Source organism: Pristiophorus japonicus, chromosome 11 (genome assembly GCF_044704955.1).
Source record: "Pristiophorus japonicus isolate sPriJap1 chromosome 11, sPriJap1.hap1, whole genome shotgun sequence".
Taxonomy (NCBI): Eukaryota; Metazoa; Chordata; class Chondrichthyes; family Pristiophoridae; genus Pristiophorus; species Pristiophorus japonicus.
In genome coordinates this window covers 147090288-147113066 of record NC_091987.1, presented here as the reverse complement: position 1 = coordinate 147113066, position 22779 = coordinate 147090288, and the positions used below count along the sequence as shown (strand labels likewise).

The 22779-nt window shown below is 52.0% G+C and overlaps 1 protein-coding gene across 1 annotated transcript in view; it reads left to right on the top strand.

Annotated features, from left to right (window-relative positions):
* Positions 1-22779, top strand: part of LOC139275611 (cilia- and flagella-associated protein 44) — a 292909-nt gene that overhangs the window by 167327 nt on the left and 102803 nt on the right. The window contains exon 22 of the mRNA XM_070892782.1: positions 14022-14212. Coding sequence (XP_070748883.1) covers positions 14022-14212 — 191 coding nt within the window. The remainder of the gene's footprint in view (positions 1-14021; positions 14213-22779) is intronic.

Genomic DNA, 22779 nt, shown 5'->3' with positions numbered 1-22779 from the left:
GTTCTACACCAGTTGCTCCAAAAAATCAGGAGCAACTGAGGCCGAAACTTGGGTCCTTTGAGTGGAGGCTGCAGGATTGCTTGGGGCCAGGAGTTCTGGGCTGCTCCTGCAGCTCCAGCTCGGTTGGTGCTGCTCTTCGGAAACCCGGCGAGCAGCAGTCTGTGGGGGAGTGAAGAAGTCTTCCAGCTCCCACGAACCTTTCCCATCCATCTTCTGCCGAGGAGCGTCGGCCCATTGCCTGCAATGACCCATAAAGGTAAACCGTGCGTCTCGCCCCCATGAGATACCTGCACATCCGCTCTGCCAAGAACAGGTATCAGTTCCTTAGTGTAAGTACGCAGCTTTGCCGTGACCGGGACCAGCTTGGGTTGTGCGGCCGGGTTACCCCACAGTTTATCAAAAGTTCTCTGAGTCATCAACGACAGACCTGATCCCGTATCCACTGCTATACTCACTGGGACTCTGTCAATTTTTACTTCCATTATCACTGGGGGCGAATCGTCGGTGCACGTATACAGTCCCAACATCTCATCTTCTTCTGACTGCTCCTCACTGAACAGTGAATCATCCCCCATCTCCTCAGCCACATGGTGAGTCCGATTTCTTTTACACATACACTGAAGGTGGCCTTTAATGTGGCAGGTATTGCACGTATACTCCGCAAACCTGCACCAGTGAGCCCCATGGCTTCCTCCGCAGCGCCAGCATGGTGCTGTTTGATTGGCCCCCCTCAGCGGACTCTGAGTTCCAGGACCCCGAGGTCCGTGCTCTCTGCCCTGGGCAGAGCCATGTTCTGCAGTTTTGTCCATGGTGGCCGCTATTCTGTGGGCAGTGCCTGCCGGGTTCGAGACTGTGTGGATCATCTGTTTGGTGCTGCATGTTGAGGTCATATATGCCCAGCTGATGGTGATGGTCTTTGTCAGGGTGACTGTGGGTTCCGTGGCTAGCAGCTTGTGAAGGAAGCCCTCGTGGCCAATCCCCATGACGAAAACGTCCCGCAGCGCCTTGTCAAGGTGTGCCCCAAAATCACTCGGCGCCGTGAATCTCCTGAGGTCCGCAGCATATTTGGTGACATCCTGGCCCTCAGGTCTGCAGTGACGGTAAAATTTGTATCTGGCCGTGAGGATGCTCTCCTTCGGTTTCAACTGGTCACGAATGAGTGCGACCAGCTCCTCGTATGACTTGTTGCTGGCGCTCCCGGGTACCAGCAAATCCCTGACGAGACAGCAAACCTCATCGCCACAACTGGAAAGCAATATCGCCTTACGCTTCTCTCTCAGTGCGTCCGTGTCCTCCATCAGGTCGTTTGCTGTGAAGTAGTTACTCTAGCCTTTCCGTAAAGTCCTTTAGCAAGCCCAGAGTAGCCATGGTTGCGTGGAGTTTGTCCACTTCCTCGTCGCCAGTGTGGTGTATGTAGCACTCAAATCACTGACTCCACACGGTCTGGTGTTGATCTAACTGCTGTGACTTTAGTCCTTTATTGAACAGCTCCAGAGTGCTCCACAGGTGTGGTGGGCAGCCTTTTATACTGCCTCTTGCAGGTACCTTCAGGTGTCCCACCACAGCACCCTCTGTGGTGCACCGTTGTACTTATCATACATTTAATGTACCGGAGCAATACACAACAGTTTCAATGAGATCACCTCTCATTCTTCTAAACTCCAGAGAGTATAGGCCCATTCTACACAATCTTGCATTCTAAGACAGCCCTCTCAACCCAGGAATTAGACTAGTGAACCTCCATTGCACCGCCTCCAAGGCAAGTATATCCTTCCTTAGATAAGGAGACCAAAACTGTGCACATTACTCCAGCTGTGGTCTCACCAAGGCCCTGTATAATTGTAACAAGACTTCCTTACTCTTATACTCCAACCCCCTTGCAATAAAGGACAACATGCCATTTGCCTTCCTTATTGCTTGCTGTACCTGCATGCTAGCTTTCTGTGCTCCTTGCACAAGGATACCCAAATCTCTCTGAACACCAACATTCAAAAGTTTCTCACCATTTAAAAAATATTCTGTTTTTCTAATATTCCTACTAAAGTGAATAACCTCACATTTCCCTACATTATACTCCATCTGCCACCTTATTTAGTCTGTCTACATCCCTTTACAGATGCTTTGTGTTCTCCTCACAGCTTACTGTCCAATCTAGCTTTGTGTCATCAGCAAACTTGGATACATTACACTCGGTCCCTTCACCTAGGTCATTAATATAGATTGTAAATAGCTGAGGCCCCCAGCACTGATACTTGCGGCACTCAACTAGTTACAGCCTGCCAACCTGAAAAAGACCCGTTTATCCCGACTGTGTGTTTTCTGTCCATTAACCAATCCTCTTTCCATGCTAATACATTACCTCCAATCCCATGCACCCTTATCTTGTGTAATAACTATTTTTGTGGCATCTCATCGAATGCCTTTTGGAAATCCAAATGTACTACATCCACTGGTTCCCCTTTATCTACTCTGCTAGTTACAGCCTCAAAAAATGCTAATAAATTTGTCAAACACGTTTACCCTTTCATAAAACTATGTTGACTCTGCCTAATCATGTTATGATTTTCCAAGTGCCCTGATACCACTTCCTTAATAATGTATTTCAGCATTTTCCCGACGACTAATGTCAGGTTAACTGGACAGTCATTCCCTGTTTTTTCTCTCCCTCCTTTCTTGAATAGTATAATAACTGCAAACAGTACAATAGTGTAACAGCATACAGTATAACAAACAGTATTAGTGGCAGTGTGAGAAACAGTGTTATAGTAGCAGTGTTATACGAACAGTATAACAGCATTACAGTAACAGTATTAGTGAGATTGCACAGTAATACCTACACCTATTAACATAACATAAGAAATAGGAGCAGGGGTAGGCCATTTGGCCCCTCGAGCTTGCTCCGCCATTCAATAAGATCATGGCTGATCTGATCCTGGCCTCAACTCCACTTCCCCACCCGCTCCCCATAACCCTTGACAACCCTATCATTCAAAAATTTGGCTATCTCCACCTTAAATATATTCAAAGACCCAACCTCCACAGCTCCCTGGAGCAGAGAATTCCAAAGATTCACAACCCTCTGAGAGAAGAAATTCCTCCTCATTTCTGTCTTAAATGGGTGACCCCTTATTCTGAAACTATGCCCCCTAGTCCTAGACTTCCCCCTGATGGGAAACATCCTCTCTGCATCTATTTTGTCAAGCCCCCTCAGAATCTCATATGTTTCAATAAGATCACATCTCATTCTTCTAAACTCCAATGAGTATAGGTCCAACCTGCTGACCCTTTCTTCATATGACAGTCCCTTCATCTCAGGAATCAACCAGGTGAACCTTCTTTGAACTGCCTCCAATGCAAGTATATCCTTCCTTAAATAAGGAGACCAAAACTGTACCCAGTACTCCAGGTGTGGTCTTACCAATGTCCTGTAAAGTTGGAGCAGGACTTCCCTGCTTTTATACTCCATCCCCTTTGCAATAAAGGCCAATATTCCATTTGCCTTCTTGATAACTTGGTGTACCTGCATACTAACTTTTTGTGTTTCATGTACAATAACCCCCAGATCCCTCTGTACTGCAGCATTTTGTAATCTCTCCCCATTGAAATAATAATTTGCTTTTTTATTTTTCCTACCAAAGTGGATAACCCTCGTATTTTCCCACTCACTGAGCCTATCTATATCCCTTTGTAGAGTCTTAGCGTCCTCCTCACAACTTGCTTTCCCACCTATCTTTGAATCATCAACAAATTTGGCTACATTACACTTGGTCCCTTCATCCAAGTCATTAATATAAATTGTAAATAGTTAAGGCCCCAGCACTGATCCCTGTAGCACCCCGCTTGTTACAGTTATCCAACCTGAAAATGACCCATTTGTCCCAACTCTCTCTTTTCTGTTAGTTAGCCAATCCTCTATCCACGCCCAACCCCGTGAGCTCTTATCTTGTATCGTAACCTTTTATGTGGTACCTTATCGAATGCTTTCTGGAAATCCAAATCCACAACATCTGCTGGTTCTCCTTTATCCATCCTGCTTGTTACATCTTCAAAGAACTCCAATAAATTTGTCAAACATGATTACCTTTTTATAAAACCATGCTGACTCTGCTTGACTATTATGATTTTCTAAATGTCCTGTTACTGCTTCCTCAATGATGGACTCCAGCATTTTTCCAATGACAGATGTTAGGCTAACTGGTCTGTAGTTTCTTGCTTTCTGTCTCCCTCCTTTCTTAAATAGGGGCATTACATTTGCAGTTTTCCAGTCTGCAGGGAACTCTCCAGAATGCAGGGAATTTTGGTAGATTACAACCAATGCATCCACTATCTCTGCAGCCACTTCTTTTAAGACCCTAGGATGCAGGCCATCAAGTCCTGGGGACTTGTCCATCTTTAGTCCCATTAGTTTGCCTAGTACTTTATCTCTAGTGATAGTAATTGTTTTAAGTCTCCCCCCCCCCCCCCCCCCACACCGCAATCGCTCCTTGATTATCAATTATTGGAATGTAGTTAGTGTCCTCTATCGTGAAGACCGATACAAAATATTTGTTCAAAGTCTCTGCCATTTCCCTGCTCCCCATTATTAATTCCCCAGTCTCATCCTCTAAAGGACCAACGTTTCCTTTAGCTACTCGCTTCCTTTTTATATACCTGTAGAAGCTCTTGCTGTCTGTTTTAATATTTCTTGCTAGTTTACTCTCGTATGCTATTTTCTCTGTCTTTATTATTTTTTTATTCGTCGTTTGCTGATTTCAAAAAAATTTCCCAATCCTCTGGCCTTCCACTGTTCTTTGCAACATTGTATGCCATTGTTTTCAATTTGATTCCATCCTTTACTTCCTTCGTTAGCCACGTCTTTGTTTCTCATTGGAATAAATCTTTGCTGAGAGTTAGGAAATATCTCCTTAATTGTTTGCCACTGCTTTTCTACAGTCTTACCCTGTAATATATTTTCCCAGTCCATTTTAACCAACTCTGCCTTCATAACTTTGTAATTGCCTTTATTTAAGTTCAGGACACTAGTTTGAGACCTAGCTTTCTCACCCTCAAACTGAATTTGAAATTCTACCTTGTTATGATCACTCTTCCCAAGAGAATCCTTCACTACGAGATCATTAATTAATCCAGACTTGTTACACATTACCAGATCCTTGGTTGGTTCCACAACGTATTGTTCCAAGAAACCATCCCACATACACTCTATGAACTCCTCCTAAAGGCTACCTTTGCCAATTTGGTCTGTCTAATCAATATGAAGATTAAAATAGCCCATGATTATTAGCCATATCTTTGTTACAAGTCTCCATTATTTCGGGATTTATACTCTGTCCTACAGTGTGGCTACTGTTTGTGTGCCTGTAGACCACTCCCACCAGTGACTTCTTTCCCTTATTATTTCTTATCTCCACCCAAACTAATTCTACATCTTGATCTTCTGAACCAATATCATTTCTCACTACTGCACTGATCTCATCCCTTATTAATAGACCTACCCTACCTCCTTTTCCTTTTTGCCTATCCTTATGAAAAGGCAAATACTCCTGAATATTCAGTTCCCAGCCTTGGTCACCTTGCAACCACGTCTCTCTATTATATAAAAGCAACTGTATAACTATTACAGCAACAGTATTCCAATATCCATATTCTATTAACAGCATTGCAATACCTATATTACAAAAAAGTGTAACAATAAGAATAATGCAAAATCAAAATCAACACAATTATTTTTACAATTATATTAGAAAAAGGATTTGGTAAGAGTAAGTGGGTACTTTGAAAACTGATAATGGTGATACTGTAAATGAAAATAAGAAAATAACGGGCATGTTGAATAATTACTTTGTGCAAGTATTTACAGTAGTGAAAGCGGATAGTATAGTATAGCTGGACATCCCAAGGAAACTAATTTTGAATCAGGACAGGAACTCACCATAATTAATGTAATCAAATTAATAGTAATGAAGAAAATAATGGCACTAAAGATGATCAATCCCCAGGAACAGATGGTTTCCATTCAAGGGGTTCAAAGGGAGTCGGTGATAACATTGCAGATGCCCTAACTATAATCTTCTAAAGTTCTCTCGATTCAGAAACTGTTCCTTTAGATTGGAAAATTGCATATTACTCTACTGTTTAAGAACGGCAGAGAGGGAAACCAGGGAATTATAGACCAGTTAGCCTAACGTCTGTTGTTGGGAAATTACTAGTGTCTATAATTAAGGATAGAGTGACTGAACGCCTTGAAAATTATCAGCTGATCAGAGAGAGCCATCATGGATTTGTAAAGGATAGGTTATGCTTGACGAAACTGATTTAATTTTTTGAAGAGGTGACTAAAATTGTGGACAGTAGTCAATGGGTGTTATTTATATGGACATTCAGGAGGCATTCGATAAAGTCTCCCTTAAGAGACTGTTAGCTAAAGTTGAAGGTCATGGAATAGAGAGCAATTTATTGACTTGGTTTGGAGTTTGACTGAGCGGCAGGAGACAGAGGGTAGGGATAATGGGCAGCTACTTAAATTGGCAGGATGTGACCAGTGGTGACCCACAGGATCTTCATAGTATTTATTAATGATTTGGCTGACGGGATGTTAACTTTTGGGGTGTTAACTTTTAAAAATTTGAAAAAATCGCACCAGGTGCTAATGCTTTCAAACTTTTAAAAGATTCAGCGTTTGCGCTCCAGGAAGGAAGTGGAATGCTAAATCAGTTGGTCCACTTCCTTCCTGGAGTGCCAGAGTGTGCATGCGGGGCGATGGCGGTGCACTGTGCTGCAGTGCATCGGGCTGATCAGGCCAGAATGTGGCTGCTGTCGAGGAGAAGGTAAATCTTCTTTTGCAGAGCCTGTAGTGATGGCTCTTCCCTTTAAGGGAGGGAAGGAGCCTTTCAACGCAGCATCACTGCAGGCTCTGCAAAAGAAGACTATCCTTCTCCTCGACGGCAGCCGCATTCTGGCCTGATCAGCCCGATGCACCGCAGCATAGTGCAGCAAGCAAAAATTGGAGAAGTTTGAAATTTTTATTTTTTTACTTCCTTCGGGCACCTCACCTTTAAGCAGCGCCCCCAAAGAGCCGGGCCTCCCAATGAACGCCTCCTGCAGTTGTCGGTGTTTCCCCCGGTGATGCTGCAGGGAGTGGAACACAAGTTCGGGTCCGGGGCGGTGAGCACGGCAATGACATCATGATCTCTGGACGTAGGAGATGGGGGCACAATGCTGTACTGCCGCCGCAAAACTCACGCCAAATTTAGCAGGAGTCGCTGATCTTGTCGCACCTGGTATTAAACCCCCCCGGAGCCCAATTTCTCCCCCCCCACATATCCAAGTTTGCCGATGACACAAAAATAGGTGGCATTGTAAGCAGTGCAGATGGAAGCATAAAATTACAAAGAGATATCAATAGATGTCGAGGAAATATTTAGCTTAAATTAACTCAGGCAGAGACTTTCAGAACTGCACTTCGAGAGAATTTATTTTAAAAAGCAAGATATATCTCAGAGAGCCTGCTTGGACCGTACCAAGGCAAAACTCTGTCGTACAAGCAAATTGCACTTATCTTTATACAGAAATTGAATACAGAAATAGAAAAAGAATCTTATTCATTAGTCCCGCGAGTACAAAGGTCGTCTCGGGAGGTACACACTCCATCTGTCCTTGCATAGTTTCTCTCTGTTCACAATCTGATAAGCAAAGGCAAAAGGAGACTCCCTTTTAATACCAGATGGTCACCTAATTGCATCTCTAAGTTTCAAGGTTAAAAAGCGTGGCTATTTTTCTAGTCTTATTATTTCTTTAAGCATAGCAAAAAACAGAATTTAACCCTTCCCTCTAAATTAAGCCAGGTGTTCATAGATTCTTTCTTCCACAATAGAGTAACTGAATGGACAAAACTGTGACAAATGAATTTCAATGTAGGCAAGTGTGAGGTCATCCTCTTTGGAACAAAAAAGGATAAATCAGCATACTTTGTAAATGGTGAAAAGCTAGAAACAGTGGAGATCCAAAGAGACTTAGGGGTTCATAAGAACATAAGGAATAGGAGTCGGCAATACGGCCCCCCGAGCCTGTTCCGTCATTCAATAAGATCATGGCTGGTCCAGATGCATAGATCAATAAAATGCATTGGACAAAAAATAATCAAAAAGGCTAATGGAATGCTAGGCTTTATATCTAGAGGACTACAATACAAAGGGGTAGAAGTCATGCTACAGTTATACCAAGCCCTGGTTATACCATACTGAAGTACTGTGTTCAGTTCTGTGCACCACACCTTAGGAAGAATGTATTGGCCTTGGAGAGATTGCAGCGTGGATTTCCCAGAATGATACCCGGACTTCAAGGGTTGAGTTACGAGGAGAGATTACACAAACTACGGTTGTATTCCCTGCAATTTAGAAGGTGAAGGGGAACTGATGGGGGTAGATAGAGAGAAACTATTTCCGCTGGTTGGGGAGTCCAGGACCAGGAGACAGAGCCTAAAAATTAGAGCCAGACCTTTCAGGAGTAGAGTTAAGAAACACTTCTACATGCAAAGAGTGAGAGAAGTTTGGAACTCTCTTCTACAAGTGACAGTTGATGCCAGGTCAATTGTTAATTCTCAATCTGAGATTGATAGATTTTGGTTCACCAAAGATATTAAGGGATATGGGCCAAAGGTAGATGGAGTTAGGTCGCAGGCCAGCCATGAACTCATTGAATGATGGAACAGGCTCAAAGGGCTAAATGGCATCCTCCTGCTCCTCTGTGATGCAATCACAGTATAAAGTAACAGAATTCAGTAACACCTTATAGGAACAGCATTAGAACAAGGGAAAAAAATAACTTGCATTTATATACAGCTTTTCACATCCTCAGAATCTCCCAGGGAACTTCAAAGCCAATGTATTCCATTTGAAGTATAGCTCCTGTTGTAATACAGTATTGTCAAATGCAGCAGCCAATTTACTCACAACAAAGGTCCCACAAAAAGCAATGAGATCATTTGTTTTGGTGGGTACTGGTTGATGGACATCATTCCCCTCCATCCCTCTGCCCAGAAGCACCGAGTTGATAAAAGTGCTTTTGTCACCTTCATATCCACAGACAAGGCAGTACCCTGGATGGAAAGAAGTTGCAAGTTAGCTTCCAATAGCTGGCATATATCCGCCATGGTGTCAGAGGGAAAGCGCCGCCTTCTCAGACACTGCCTGTGGAAAAATCCAGGTCGGAACTCTGTGGCCTGAACCCTATAACACTGACACATGACGGGAGTTACCTGCATGTGTGATGCCTCAAAGCACAGAAGCAATGCAATCTCCAGAGGGAATTCCGATATTTTACTATGCAGAGGTTCCTTTAAATTCTCAGCTAGTTTTACCAAAAAACCTCAGATAGAGCCACTTCAAAGAAGTGAAAGTGGCTCCCAGCGAAAACAGTGTTGCAATTGTGGGTTCAAGTCCCACTCCAGAAACTAGAGCAATTGAATCTAGGCTGACACTCCCAGTGCAGTGCTGAAGGAGTGCTGCACAGCTGGAGGTGCAGTCTTTCGGATGAGACGTTAAACTGAGGCCCCGTCTGCCCTCTTACATGGACGAAAAAGATCCCATGGCATCATCATCATACGCAGTCCCTCAGAATCTCATTTTAAATGAGTCCTCAGGTGGCTGAACAGTCCAATACGAGAACCACAGTCCCTGTCACAAGTGGGACAGATAGTCGTTGAGGGAAACATAGAAACATAGAAAATAGGTGCAGGAGTCGGCCATACGGCCCTTCGAGCCTGCACCGCCATTCAATGAGTTCATGGCTGAACATGCAACTTCAGTACCCATTCCTGCTTTTTTGCCATACCCCTTGATCTCCTGAGTAGTAAGGACTACATCTAACTCCTTTTTGAATATATTTAGTGAATTGGCCTCAACTACTTTCTGTGGTAGAGAATTCCACAGGTTCACAACTCTCTGGGTGAAGAAGTTTCTCTTCATCTCGATCCTAAATGGCTTACCCCTTATCCTTAGACTGTGACTCCTGGTTCTGGACTTCCCCAACATTGGGAACATTCTTCCTACATCTAACCTGTCTAAACCCGTCAAAATTTTAAACGTTTCTATGAGATCCCCTCTCATTCTTCTGAACTCCAGTGAATACAAGCTCAGTTAATCCAGTCTTTCTTGATATGTCAGTCCCGCCATCCCGGGAATCATTCTGGTGAACCTTCGCTGCACTCCCTCAATAGCAAGAATGTCCTTCCTCAAGTTAGGAGACCAAAACTGTACACAATACTCCAGGTGTGGCCTCACCAAGGCCCTGTACAACTGTAGCAACACCTCCCTGCCCCTGTACTCAAATCCCCTTGCTATGTAGGCCAACATGCCATTTGCTTTCTTAACCACCTGCTGTACCTGCATGCCAACCTTCAATGACTGATGTACCATGACACCCAGGTCTCGTTGCACCTCCCCTTTTCCTAATCTGTCACCATTCAGATAATAATCTGTCTCTCTGTTTTTACCACCAAAGTGGATAACCTCACATTTATCCACATTATATTTCATCTGCCATGCATTTGCCCACTCACCTAACCTATCCAAGTCACTCTGCAGCCTCTTGGCATCCTCCTCACAGCTCACACTGCCACCCAACTTAGTGTCATCCGCAAATTTGGAGATACTACATTTAATCCCCTCGTCTAAATCATTAATGTACAATGTAAACAGCTGGGCCCCAGCACAGAACCTTGCGGTACCCCACTAGTCACTGCCTGCCATTCTGAAAAGTCCCCATTTACGCCTACTCTTTGCTTCCTGTCTGCCAACCAGTTCTCAATCCACGTCAGCACACTACCCCCAATCCCATGTGCTTTAACTTTGCACATTAATCTCTTGTGTGGGACCTTGTCGAAAGCCTTCTGAAAGTCCAAATATACCACATCAACTGGTTCTCCCTTGTCCACTTTACTGGAAACATCCTCAAAAAATTCCAGAAGATTTGTCAAGCATGATTTTCCTTTCACAAATCCATGCTGACTTGGATCTATCAAGTCACCTCTTTCCAAATGCGCTGCTATGACATCCTTAATAATTGATTCCATCATTTTACCCACTACCGATATCAGGCTGACCGGTCTATAATTCCCTGTTTTCTCTCTCCCTCCTTTTTTAAAAAGTGGGGTTACATTGGCTACCCTCCACTCCATAGGATCTGATCCAGTATCTATGGAATGTTGGAAAATGACTGTCAATGCATCCGCTATTTCCAAGGCCACCTCCTTAAGTACTCTAGAATGCAGTCCATCAGGCCCTGGGGATTTATCGGCCTTCAATCCCATCAATTTCCCCAACACAATTTCCCGACTAATAAGGATTTCCCTCAGTTCCTCCTTCTTACTAGACCCTCTGACCCCTTTTATATCCGGAAGGTTGTTTGTGTCCTCCTTAGTGAATACCGAACCAAAGTACTTGTTCAATTGGTCTGCCATTTCTTTGTTCCCCGTTATGACTTCCCTGATTCTGACTGCAGGGGACCTACGTTTGTCTTTACTAACCTTTTTCTCTTTACATATCTATAGAAGCTTTTGCAGTCCGTCTTAATGTTCCCTGCAAGCCTCCTCTCGTACTCTATTTTCCCTGCCCTAATCAAACCCTTTGTCCTCCTCTGCTGAGTTCTAAATTTCTCCCAGTCCCTGGATTCACTGCTATTTCTGGCCAATTTGTATGCCACTTCCTTGACTTTAATACTATCCCTGATTTCCCTTGATAGCCACAGTTGAGCCACCTTCCCTTTTTTATTTTTATGCCAGACAGGGATGTACAATTGTTGTAGTTCATCCATGCGGTCTCTAAATGTCTGCCATTGCCCATCCACAGTCAACCCCTTAAGTATCATTCGCCAATCTATCCTAGCCAATTCACGCCTCATACCTTCAAAGTTACCCTTCTTTAAGTTCTGGACCATGGTCTCTGAATTAACTGTTTCATTCTCCATCCTAATGTAGAATTCCACCATATTGTGGTCACTCTTCCCCAAGTGGCCTCGCACAACGAGATTGCTAATTAATCCCCTCTCATTACACAACACCCAGTCTAAGATGGCCTCCCCCCTAGTTGGTTCCTCGACATATTGGTCTAGAAAACCATCCCTTATGCACTCCAGGAAATCCTGCTCCACCGTATTGCTTCCAGTTTGGTTAGACCAATCTATATGCATATTAAAGTCACCCATGATAACTGCTGCACCTTTATTGCATGCATCCCTAATTTCCTGTTTGATGCCCTCTCCAACATCACTACTACTGTTTGAAGGTCTATACACAACTCTCACTAACGTTTTTTGCCCTTTGGTGTTCTGCAGCTCTACCCATATAGATTCCACATCATTCAAGCTAATGTCCTTCCTAACTATTGCATTAATCTCCTCTTTAACCAGCAATGCTACCCCACCTCCTTTTCCTTTTATTCTATCCTTCCTGCATGATGAATACTTCTGGATGTTGAGTTCCCAGCCCTGATCATCCTGGAGCTACGTCTCTGTATTCCCAATCACATCACATCATATCTGTTAACATCTATTTGCACAGTTAATTCATCCACCTTATTACAGATACTCCTTGCATTAAGACTAAGACAAAGCCTTCAGGCTTGTTTTTTTAACACCCTTTGTCCTTTTAGAATTATGATGTAGTGTGGCCCTTTTTGTTTCTTGCCTTTGTTCACTCGGCCTTCCACTATTGCTTTTTACCTTTCTACCATCTGTTTCTGACTCCATATTACTTCACCCTATCTCGCTGCATAGGTTCCCATCCCCCTGCCATATTAGTTTAAACACTCCCGAATTGCATTAGCAAATGTTACCCCTAAGACATCAGTTCCAGTCCTGCCCAAGTGCAGACCGTCCCTTTTGTGCAGGTCCCACTTACCCCAGAACTGGTTCCAATGTCCCAGGAATTTGAATCCCTCCCTCTTGCACCACTGCTCAAGCCACATATTTATTCTAACTATCCTGCTCCCTCTACTCTGATTAGCACGTGGCACTGGTAGCAATCCAGAGATTACTACCTTTGAGGTCCTACTTTTTAATTTAACTGCTAGCTCCGTAAATTCAGCTTGTAGGACCTCTTCCCGCTTCTTACCTATATCGTTGGTACCTACATGTACCACGACAACTGGCTGTTCACCCTCCCTCTCCGCTCTTTCCGCTGCTTGCGCCTGATTAGAGCAGGCGAGTTATCCCCGGTGTACTGGCCAATATTTATCCCTCAATCACTATAACAAAAACAGCTTATCTGGTCATTATCACATTGCTGTTTGTGGGATCTTGCTGTGCGCAAGTTGGCTGCCGCGTTTCCCACATTACACTATGGGTAGGTAGTGGTTTTTAAATCACCATTCTCACTGATGACTACACTCCAAAAGTACTTCTTTGGCTGTAAAGCGCTTTGGGACATCCAGTGGTTGTGAAAGGCGCTATATGAATGCAAGTCTTTATTTTTTAATACTCCTGTTTGATCTTTCACCTTCCCGATCTCCTCCTACCTGTGGGGCACTCTGCAGCCTCTGCTCCACCACCTGTACGTGGTAAGTGGGCGGAACTCCAGGGAAATCTTGGAGCCCCTCTCCAGAAAACCGAACAAGACCACAATAAGGGTCACGGGAGGGAAACTGCTGCAGCCACCCCCATCTCCATTTGTTTTACTTATCAGACCGCCTCTACACGACCCAAAAATAGGCGGAGTTCTGAAGAAAAATCCAGACCAAAAATGTGCAACAAAAACATGACAAAAAAAGATAGATTTCTAGACACAAAAGCCATCATCAAGGGGTATGGGTAAAAAGCGGGAATATGTTGTTGAGATCGAGGATCAGCCATGATCATATTGAATGGCAGTGCAGGCTCGAAGGGCCGAATGGCCTACGACTGCTCCTGTTTTCTATGTTTCTATTATGACATGGTCAAGTTGTGCATGTAGAAGTTAAATTCTTAATAAGACATGGATAGATACATCAATAAAAAAATAGTTGCCAAGTTAGCTGTTGATGTGTCCACAGGTTTCGAAATGCTATAGAGTTTGACACGGTCATCGTGCATTGTTTTGAAAGTGATCACAAGGTATCAACGTTCCGGGTAACATCTTTGTCTGAGAAGTATTATCAGTTGAAGACTAACATGCTGAGGAGGAGCTTGCTACAGTCTGGCCAGAGAAGCAAAGAAGTCGTTTTTAAGGAAAGCAAAGCATCAGGTAGAGTCCTACCCAGGGCCAGAGGCACCTGTGCAATTATCCGCTATTTATCTCATCTTTTTTTTCTCAAGTGCCTAGGGAAAGGAAATTATGGTCTATTTGCTCTGCTGCTGACTCAGAATGAGCCCGCTCTGCTGCACCATTTTGGATCGGCTAATAAATGTAACTATTGGTCACGAACAGTCAATGCTTGTCTCCAGACTCGGGTTTAAAATTGCGCTGACTTATTTCGCTCAGTGTCCTGTGCTAGAAGTTGTTACAAAGGAAAGAAAAAAAATCAAAAGCTCGCTGTAACCTCTTTACAAAGCAAAGGTAGTTATTGGAATTTTATGGTACCTCCTTTTCAATTTTTTTCACCACTGATGGTTATGATCGCTGTTTCCTAAATGTTCCCCTGTCCTTGCATTGCCTCCTTGCCCCACTTTATTCCCTAGCACCTGGTTCAGCACTGTCTCCATTGTTGCTGGACCAAGAACATGTTGCTCTCGATAAGCATCTTGGACACATTGTAGAAATCCCCTCCTCTTTGTTAGCAAAGGTTTAATCAGATGAGACTACTATTGATTTCTCATTATATTAATTTCTTTATGTTAACTGTGTCCAGCAATTTTTCAATTGAAGCTGATCTGACAAGAAGTGCGATTATCCCTCTAACATGGATAGATCCTGTAACCAGGGAGTTTGTAGACAACTTGTAGGTGCAAGTGGGTATGTAGACAACATGGCATCTTTTAGGTTATTCGTCTTTCAACTTCATAGGGATGCAGGAGTGGTGTTATATTTTTATGATGGTTAGGTGTCTGTAAAGTTGAAGATGACAGGAAAGGGTTGTATTCATCAGACAAGTACCGGCCAGGGTGATGGAAAAGTAACACACTCAGAGTTTGTCGGGAAGTCTTTGATAATTCATGAATTTCCATAACTGTCTTCAGCCTAATGATTTGAGTGACGGGGTAAAAACTATAAAGAACTGTGGGCCCAAGTTTCGAGACACGCCGAGAATGGCGCAGCCCGGACCTGGACGCCCATTTTTATGCGGCGGAAAGTGCGCCTAAAAAATACTTATAGATTCTCCGGCTCCCTGAAGGTCCTCTGGAGCTGGGTGCAGCGCAGCATGAGCTGTGGGGGGCGGAGCCGGGCCGGGCCCGTTCAGCCTCCCTCTCCTCTCCTCTCTCCTCTCCCACTCCCTCTCTCCCTCCCTTCTCCCCCTCCCTCCCTCCCTCCGGTCTCCCCCTCCCTCCCTCCGTTCTCCCCCTCCCTCCCTCCGTTCGCCCCCTCCCTGCCTCCATTCTCCCCTCCCTCCCTCCGTTCTCCCCCTCCCCCCCTCTTCCCCGTCCCTCCCCCCCTTCTCCCCTCCCTCCCCCCCTTCTCCCCACCCTCCTCCCCCCTTCCCCCCCTTCTCCCACTCCCCCCTTCTCCCACTCCCCCCTTCTCCCACTCCCCCCTTCTCCCACTCCCCCCTTCTCCCACTCCACCCTTCTCCACTCCCCCCTTCTCCCCTCCCCTTCTCCCCTCCCCCTTCTCCCCTCCCCCTCTCCCCTCCTCCCTCCCCCTCTCCCCCCTTCTCCCCTCCTTCCCCCCTTCTCCCCTCCCTCCCTCTCCTCCCCATTCCCCTCCCATTCCCCTCCCTCTTCCCCTTCCCTTCCCCTCCCTCCGTTCTCCCCCTCCCTCCCTCCGTTCTCCCCCTCCCTCCCTCCGTTCTCCCCCTCCCTGCCTCCGTTCTCCCCCTCCCTGCCTCCGTTCTCCCCCTCCCTGCCTCCGTTCTCCCCCTCCCTGCCTCCGTTCTCCCCCTCCCTGCCTCCGTTCTCCCCCTCCCTGCCTCCGTTCTCCCCCTCCCTGCCTCCGTTCTCCCCCTCCCTGCCTCCGTTCTCCCCCTCCCTGCCTCCGTTCTCCCCCTCCCTGCCTCCGTTCTCCCCCTCCCTGCCTCCGTTCTCCCCCTCCCTGCCTCCGTTCTCCCCCTCCCTGCCTCCGTTCTCCCCCTCCCTGCCTCCGTTCTCCCCCTCCCTGCCTCCGTTCTCCCCCTCCCTGCCTCCGTTCTCCCCCTCCCTGCCTCCGTTCTCCCCCTCCCTGCCTCCGTTCTCCCCCTCCCTGCCTCCGTTCTCCCCCTCCCTGCCTCCGTTCTCCCCCTCCCTGCCTCCGTTCTCCCCCTCCCTGCCTCCGTTCTCCCCCTCCCTGCCTCTGTTCACCCCCTGCCTCCCCCCTTCTCTCCCTCCCCCCCTTCTCTCCCTCCCCCCTTCTCTCCTCCCTCCTTCTCCACTCCCTCCTTCTCCCCTCCCTCCTTCTCCCCTCCCTCCTTCTCCCCTCCCTCCTTCTCCCCTCCCTCCTTCTCCCCTCCCTCCTTCTCCCCTCCCTCCTTCTCCCCTCCCTCCTTCTCCCCTCCCTCCTTCTCCCCTCCCTCCTTCTCCCCTCCCTCCTTCTCCCCTCCCTCCTTCTCCCCTCCCTCCTTCTCCCCTCCCTCCTTCTCCCCTCCCTCCTTCTCCCCTCCCCCTTCTCCCCTCCCCCTTCTCCCCTCCCCCTTCTCCCCTCCCCCTTCTCCCCTCCCCCTTCTCCCCTCCCCCTTCTCCCCTCCCCCTTCTCCCCTCCTTCCCTCTCTCCCTCCTCCCTCCCCCATCCCCTCCTTCTCCCCTTCTCCCCTTCTCCCCTCCCTCCCTCCCCCTTCTCCCCTCCCTCCCTCCCCCTTCTCCCCTCGCTCCCTCTTCTCCCCCCCTCCCTCCCTCCCTTCTCCCCTCCCTCCCTCCCCTCCCCCTTCCTCCGTCCCCTCCCCTTCCCCTCCCTCTCCCCACCTCTTCCCCTCCCTCTCCCCACCCTCCTCTCCCCCCCTCCCCTCTCTCCTCTCCCCCCTTCCCTCCTTCCCCTCCCCCCTCCCCTCCTTCCCCTCCCTCTTCCCCTCCCTCCTCCCCTCCCCTTTCCCTCTCCCTCTCCCTCTCCCCCTCCCTCTCTCCCTCCCCCTCTCCCTCCCTCTCTTCCTCCCTCCCCCTTCTCCCCTCCCTCCCTCCCCCTCTCCCCTCCCTCCCCTTCTCCCCTCCCTCCTCTCCCCCTCTCCCCTCCCTCCTCTCCCCCTCTCTCCTCCCTCCTCTCCCCTCCCTCACCCCCTTCTCCTCACCCCCTCCCCCCCTTCTCCTCGCCACCCTCCCCCTTCTCCTCGCGCCCCTCCCCCCCTTCTCCTCGCCCCCTCCCCCTTCTCCTCGCCCCCTCCCCCTCGCCCCTTCTCCTCGCCCCCTCCCCTTCTCCTCGCCCCCCCTTCTCCTCGCCCCCTCCCCCTTCTCCTCGCCCCCTCCCCCCCTTCTCCTCGCCACCCTCCCCCTTCTCCTCGCCCCCCTCCCCCCCTTCTCCTCGCCCCCCCTCCCCACCTTCTCCACGCCCCTCCCCCTCTTTTCTTCGCGCCCCTCCCCCCTTCTCCTCGCCCCCTCCCCTTCTCCTCGCCACCTCCCCCTTCTCCCCCCCCTCCCCCCTTCTCCTCGCCCCCCTCCCCCCTTCTCCTCGCGCCCCTCCCGCCCTTCTCCTCGCCCTCTCCCCCCCTCCTCGCCCCCTCCCCCTCTTCTCCTCGCCCCCTCCCCCTCTTCTCCTCGCCCCCTCCCCCCGTTCTCCTTCCCCTCTCTCTTCCCCTCCCTCTTCCCCTCCCTCTTCCCCTCCCTCTTCCCCTCCCTCTTCCCCTCCCTCTTCCCCTCCCTCTTCCCCTCCCTCTTCCCCTCCCTCTTCCCCTCCCTCTTGCCCTCTCCCTCTGCCTCTCCCACTCTCCCTCTGCCTCTCCCACTCTCCCTCTCCCACTCTCCCTCTCCCACTCTCCCTCTCCCACTCTCCCTCTGCCTCTCCCACTCTCCCTCTGCCTCTCCCACTCTCCCTCCCCCTCTCCCTCCCTCTCCCCGCCCTCCCTCCCTCCCTCTCCCCCCCCTCCCTCCCTCCCTCTCTCCCCCTCCCTCCCTCCCTCTCCCCCATCTCCCTCGCTCCTCTCCCCTCCCTCGCTCCTCTCCCCTCCCTCCCTCCTCTCCCCTCCCTCCCTCCTCTCCCCTCCCTCCCTCCCTCCTCTCCCCTCCCTCCCTCCCTCCTCTCCCCTCCCTCCCTCACCCCTCCTCCTCCCCCTTCTCCTCGCCCCCCCTCCCTCTTTCCCCTCCCTCTTTCCCCTCCCTCTTTCCCCTCCCTCTTTCCCCTCCCTCTTTCCTCTCCCTCTTTCCCCTCCTTCTTTCCCCTCCCTCTTTCTCCTCCCTCTTTCCCCTCCCTCTTTCCCCTCCCTCTTTCCCCTCCCTCTTTCCCCTCCCTCTTTCCCCTCCCTCTTTCCCCTCCCTCTTTCCCCTCCCTCTTTCCCCTCCCTCTTTCCCCTCCCTCTTTCCCCTCCCTCTTTCCCCTCCCACATCCCCCCCCCTCCTTCTTCCCCTCCTTCTTCCCCTCCTTCTTCCCCTCCTTCTTCCCCTCCTTCTTCCCCTCCTTCTTCCCCTCCTTCTTCCCTCTTCTCCCCTCCCTCTCCCTCTCCCACTCTCTCCCTCCCTCCCTCTCTCTCTCCCTCCCCCTCCCCCCCTCGCCTCCCACTCTCCCCTCCCTCCCCCCCCACTCTCCCTTCCCTCCCCCCCTCCCCTCCCTCTCCCCCCTCTCCCCTCTCCCCCCTCTCCCCTCTCTCCCCCCTCTCCCCTCCCTCCCTCCTCTCCCCTCCCTCCTCTCCCCTCCCTCCCTCCTCTCCCCTCCCTCCCTCCTTTCCCCTCCTCCTCGCCCTCCTCCTCCCCTTCTCCACGTCCTCCTCCTCCCCCTTCTCCACGCCCCTCTCTCCCTTCCTCCCCCATTTCCCCCCCCTTCCCCCTCCCTCTTCCCCCTCCCTCTTCCCCCTCCCTCTTCCCCCCCTTTCCCTCCGTCTTCCCCTCCTTCTTCTCCCTCCCTCTCCCTCTCCCACTCTCTCCCTCTCCCACTCTCTCCCTCCCTCTCTCTCTCCCTCCACAAAGTCTCCCCTCCCTCCCTCCTCTCCCCTCCCTCCCTCCCTCCTCTCACTTCCCTCCCTCACCCTTCCTCCTCGCCCTCCTCCTCCCCCTTCTCCACGCCCCATTCACCTCCCCCTTCCCCTCCCCCTCCCCCTTCCCCTCCCCCTCCCTCTTCCCCCCACTCTTCCCCTCCCCCTCCCTCTTCCCCCCACTCTTCCCCTCCCCCTCCCTATTCCCCCCACTCTTCCCCTCCCTCTTCCCCCCACTCTTCCCCTCCCCCGCCCTCTCTCCCTCCCTCTCCCCCTCCACCTCCACCTCGATCTCGCCCTCCCCCTCCTCCTCCCCCCTCACCCTCCCCCTCTCTCTCACTCCCCCTCTCCCTCCCTCCTCTCCCCGCCCTCCCTCCCTCCTTTCCTCCCTCTCCCTCCCTCCTCTCCCCGCCCTCCCTCCCTCCTTTCCCCCCCTCCCTCCCTCCGCTCCCCTCCTTCCCTCCGCTCCCCTCCCTCCCTCCGCTCCCCTCCCTCCCTCCTCTCCCTCCCTCCCTCCTCTCCCTCCCTCCCTCCTCTCCCCTCCCTCCTTCCTCTCCCCACCCTCCCTCCCTCCTCTCCCCTCCCTCCCTCCCTCCTCTCCCCTCCCCCTTCTCCTCGCCACCCTCCCTCTTCCCCTCCCTCTTCCCCCTCCCTCTTCCCCCTCCCCCTTCCCCCTTCCCCCTCCCTCTTCCCCCTTCCCCCTCCCTCTTCCCCCTCCCTCTTCCCCCTCCCCCTTCCCCTCCCCCTTCCCCCTCCCTCTTCCCCCTCCCTCTTCCCCCTCCCTCTTCCCCCTCCCTCTTCCCCCTCCCTCTTCCCCCTTTCCCCCTCCCTCTTCCCCCTCCCTCTTCCCCCTCCCTCTTCCCCCTCCCTCTTCCCCTCCCTCTTCCCCCTCCCTCTTCCCCCTCCCTCTTCCCCCTCCCTCTTCCCCCCTTCCCCTCCCTCTTCCCCTCCTTCTTTCCTTCCCTCTCCTTCTCCCACTCTCTCCCTCCCCCTCTCTCTCCCTCCCCCTCTCTCTCCCTCCCCCTCTCTCGCCCTCCCCGTCTCTCTCCCTCCCCCTCCCCCCCTCCCCTCCCTCCCTCCCCACTCTCCCCTCCCTCCCCCATCTTCCCTCCCTCCCTCCCTCCCTCTCCCCATCTCCCTCGCTCCTCTCCCCTCCCTCGCTCCTCTCCCCTCCCTCCCTCCTCTCCCCTCCCCTCCCTCCCTCTCCCCCCCTCCCTCCCTCCCTCCTCTCCCCTCCCTCCCTCACCCCTCCTCCTCCCCCTTCTCCTCGCCCCCCCTCCCTCTTTCCCCTCCCTCTTTCCCCTCCCTCTTTCCCCTCCCTCTTTCCCCTCCCTCTTTCCTCTCCCTCTTTCCCCTCCTTCTTTCCCCTCCCTCTTTCTCCTCCCTCTTTCCCCTCCCTCTTTCCCCTCCCTCTTTCCCCTCCCTCTTTCCCCTCCCTCTTTCCCCTCCCTCTTTCCCCTCCCTCTTTCCCCTCCCTCTTTCCCCCCCTCTTTCCCCTCCCACATCCCCCCCCCTCCTTCTTCCCCTCCTTCTTCCCCTCCTTCTTCCCCTCCTTCTTCCCCTCCTTCTTCCCCTCCTTCTTCCCCTCCCTCTCCCTCTCCCACTCTCTCCCTCCCTCCCTCTCTCTCCCCTCCCCCTCCCCCCCTCGCCTCCCACTCTCCCCTCCCTCCCCCCCCACTCTCCCTTCCCTCCCCCCCTCCCCTCCCTCTCCCCCCTCCCCCCTCTCCCCCCTCTCCCCTCTCTCCCCCCTCTCCCTCCCTCCCTCCTCTCCCCTCCCTCCTCTCCCCTCCCTCCCTCCTCTCCCCTCCCTCCCTCCTTTCCCCTCCTCCTCGCCCTCCTCCTCCCCTTCTCCACGTCCTCCTCCTCCCCCTTCTCCACGCCCCTCTCTCCCTTCCTCCCCCATTTCCCCCCCCTTCCCCCTCCCTCTTCCCCCTCCCTCTTCCCCCTCCCTCTTCCCCTCCCTCTTCCCCCCCTTTCCCTCCGTCTTCCCCTCCTTCTTCTCCCTCCCTCTCCCTCTCCCACTCTCTCCCTCTCCCACTCTCTCCCTCCCTCTCTCTCTCCCTCCACAAAGTCTCCCCTCCCTCCCTCCTCTCCCCTCCCTCCCTCCCTCCTCTCACTTCCCTCCCTCACCCTTCCTCCTCGCCCTCCTCCTCCCCCTTCTCCACGCCCCATTCACCTCCCCCTTCCCCTCCCCCTCCCCCTTCCCCTCCCCCTCCCTCTTCCCCCCACTCTTCCCCTCTCCCTCCCTCTTCCCCTCCCCCTCCCTCTTCCCCCACTCTTCCCCTCCCCCTCCCTATTCCCCCCACTCTTCCCCTCCCTCTTCCCCCCACTCTTCCCCTCCCCCGCCCTCTCTCCCTCCCTCTCCCCCTCCACCTCCACCTCGATCTCGCCCTCCCCCTCCTCCTCCCCCCTCACCCTCCCCCTCTCTCTCACTCCCCCTCTCCCTCCCTCCTCTCCCCGCCCTCCCTCCCTCCTTTCCTCCCTCTCCCTCCCTCCTCTCCCCGCCCTCCCTCCCTCCTTTCCCCCCCTCCCTCCCTCCGCTCCCCTCCTTCCCTCCGCTCCCCTCCCTCCCTCCGCTCCCCTCCCTCCCTCCTCTCCCTCCCTCCCTCCTCTCCCTCCCTCCCTCCTCTCCCCTCCCTCCTTCCTCTCCCCACCCTCCCTCCCTCCTCTCCCCTCCCTCCCTCCCTCCTCTCCCCTCCCCCTTCTCCTCGCCACCCTCCCTCTTCCCCCTCCCTCTTCCCCCTCCCTCTTCCCCCTCCCCCTTCCCCCTTCCCCTCCCTCTTCCCCCTTCCCCCTCCCTCTTCCCCCTCCCTCTTTCCCCTCCCCCTTCCCCCTCCCCCTTCCCCCTCCCCCTTCCCCCTCCCTCTTCCCCCTCCCTCTTCCCCCTCCCTCTTCCCCCTCCCTCTTCCCCCTCCCTCTTCCCCCTCCCTCTTCCCCCTCCCTCTTCCCCCTCCCTCTTCCCCCTCCCTCTTCCCCCTCCCTCTTCCCCCTCCCTCTTCCCCCTCCCTCTTCCCCCTCCCTCTTCCCCCTCCCTCTTCCCCCTCCCTCTTCCCCACTTCCCCCTCCCCCTTCCCCTCCCTCTTCCCCTCCTTCTTTCCTTCCCTCTCCTTCTCCCACTCCCTCCCTCCCTCCTCTCCCCTCCCTCCCTCCTCTCCCCTCCCTCCCTCCCTCCTCTCCCTCCCTCCCTCCCTCCTCTCCCCTCCCTCCCTCACCCCTCCTCCTCCCCCTTCTCCTCGCCCCCCCTCCCTCTTTCCCCTCCCTCTTTCCCCTCCCTCTTTCCCCTCCCTCTTTCCCCTCCCTCTTTCCTCTCCCTCTTTCCCCTCCTTCTTTCCCCTCCCTCTTTCCCCTCCCTCTTTCCCCTCCCTCTTTCCCCTCCCTCTTTCCCCTCCCTCTTTCCCCTCCCTCTTTCCCCTCCCTCTTTCCCCTCCCTCTTTCCCCTCCCTCTTTCCCCTCCCTCTTTCCCCTCCCTCTTTCCCCTCCCACATCCCCCCCCCTCCTTCTTCCCCTCCTTCTTCCCCTCCTTCTTCCCCTCCTTCTTCCCCTCCTTCTTCCCTCCTTCTTCCCCTCCTTCTTCCCCTCCTTCTTCCCCTCCCTCTCCCTCTCCCACTCTCTCCCTCCTCCCTCTCTCTCTCCC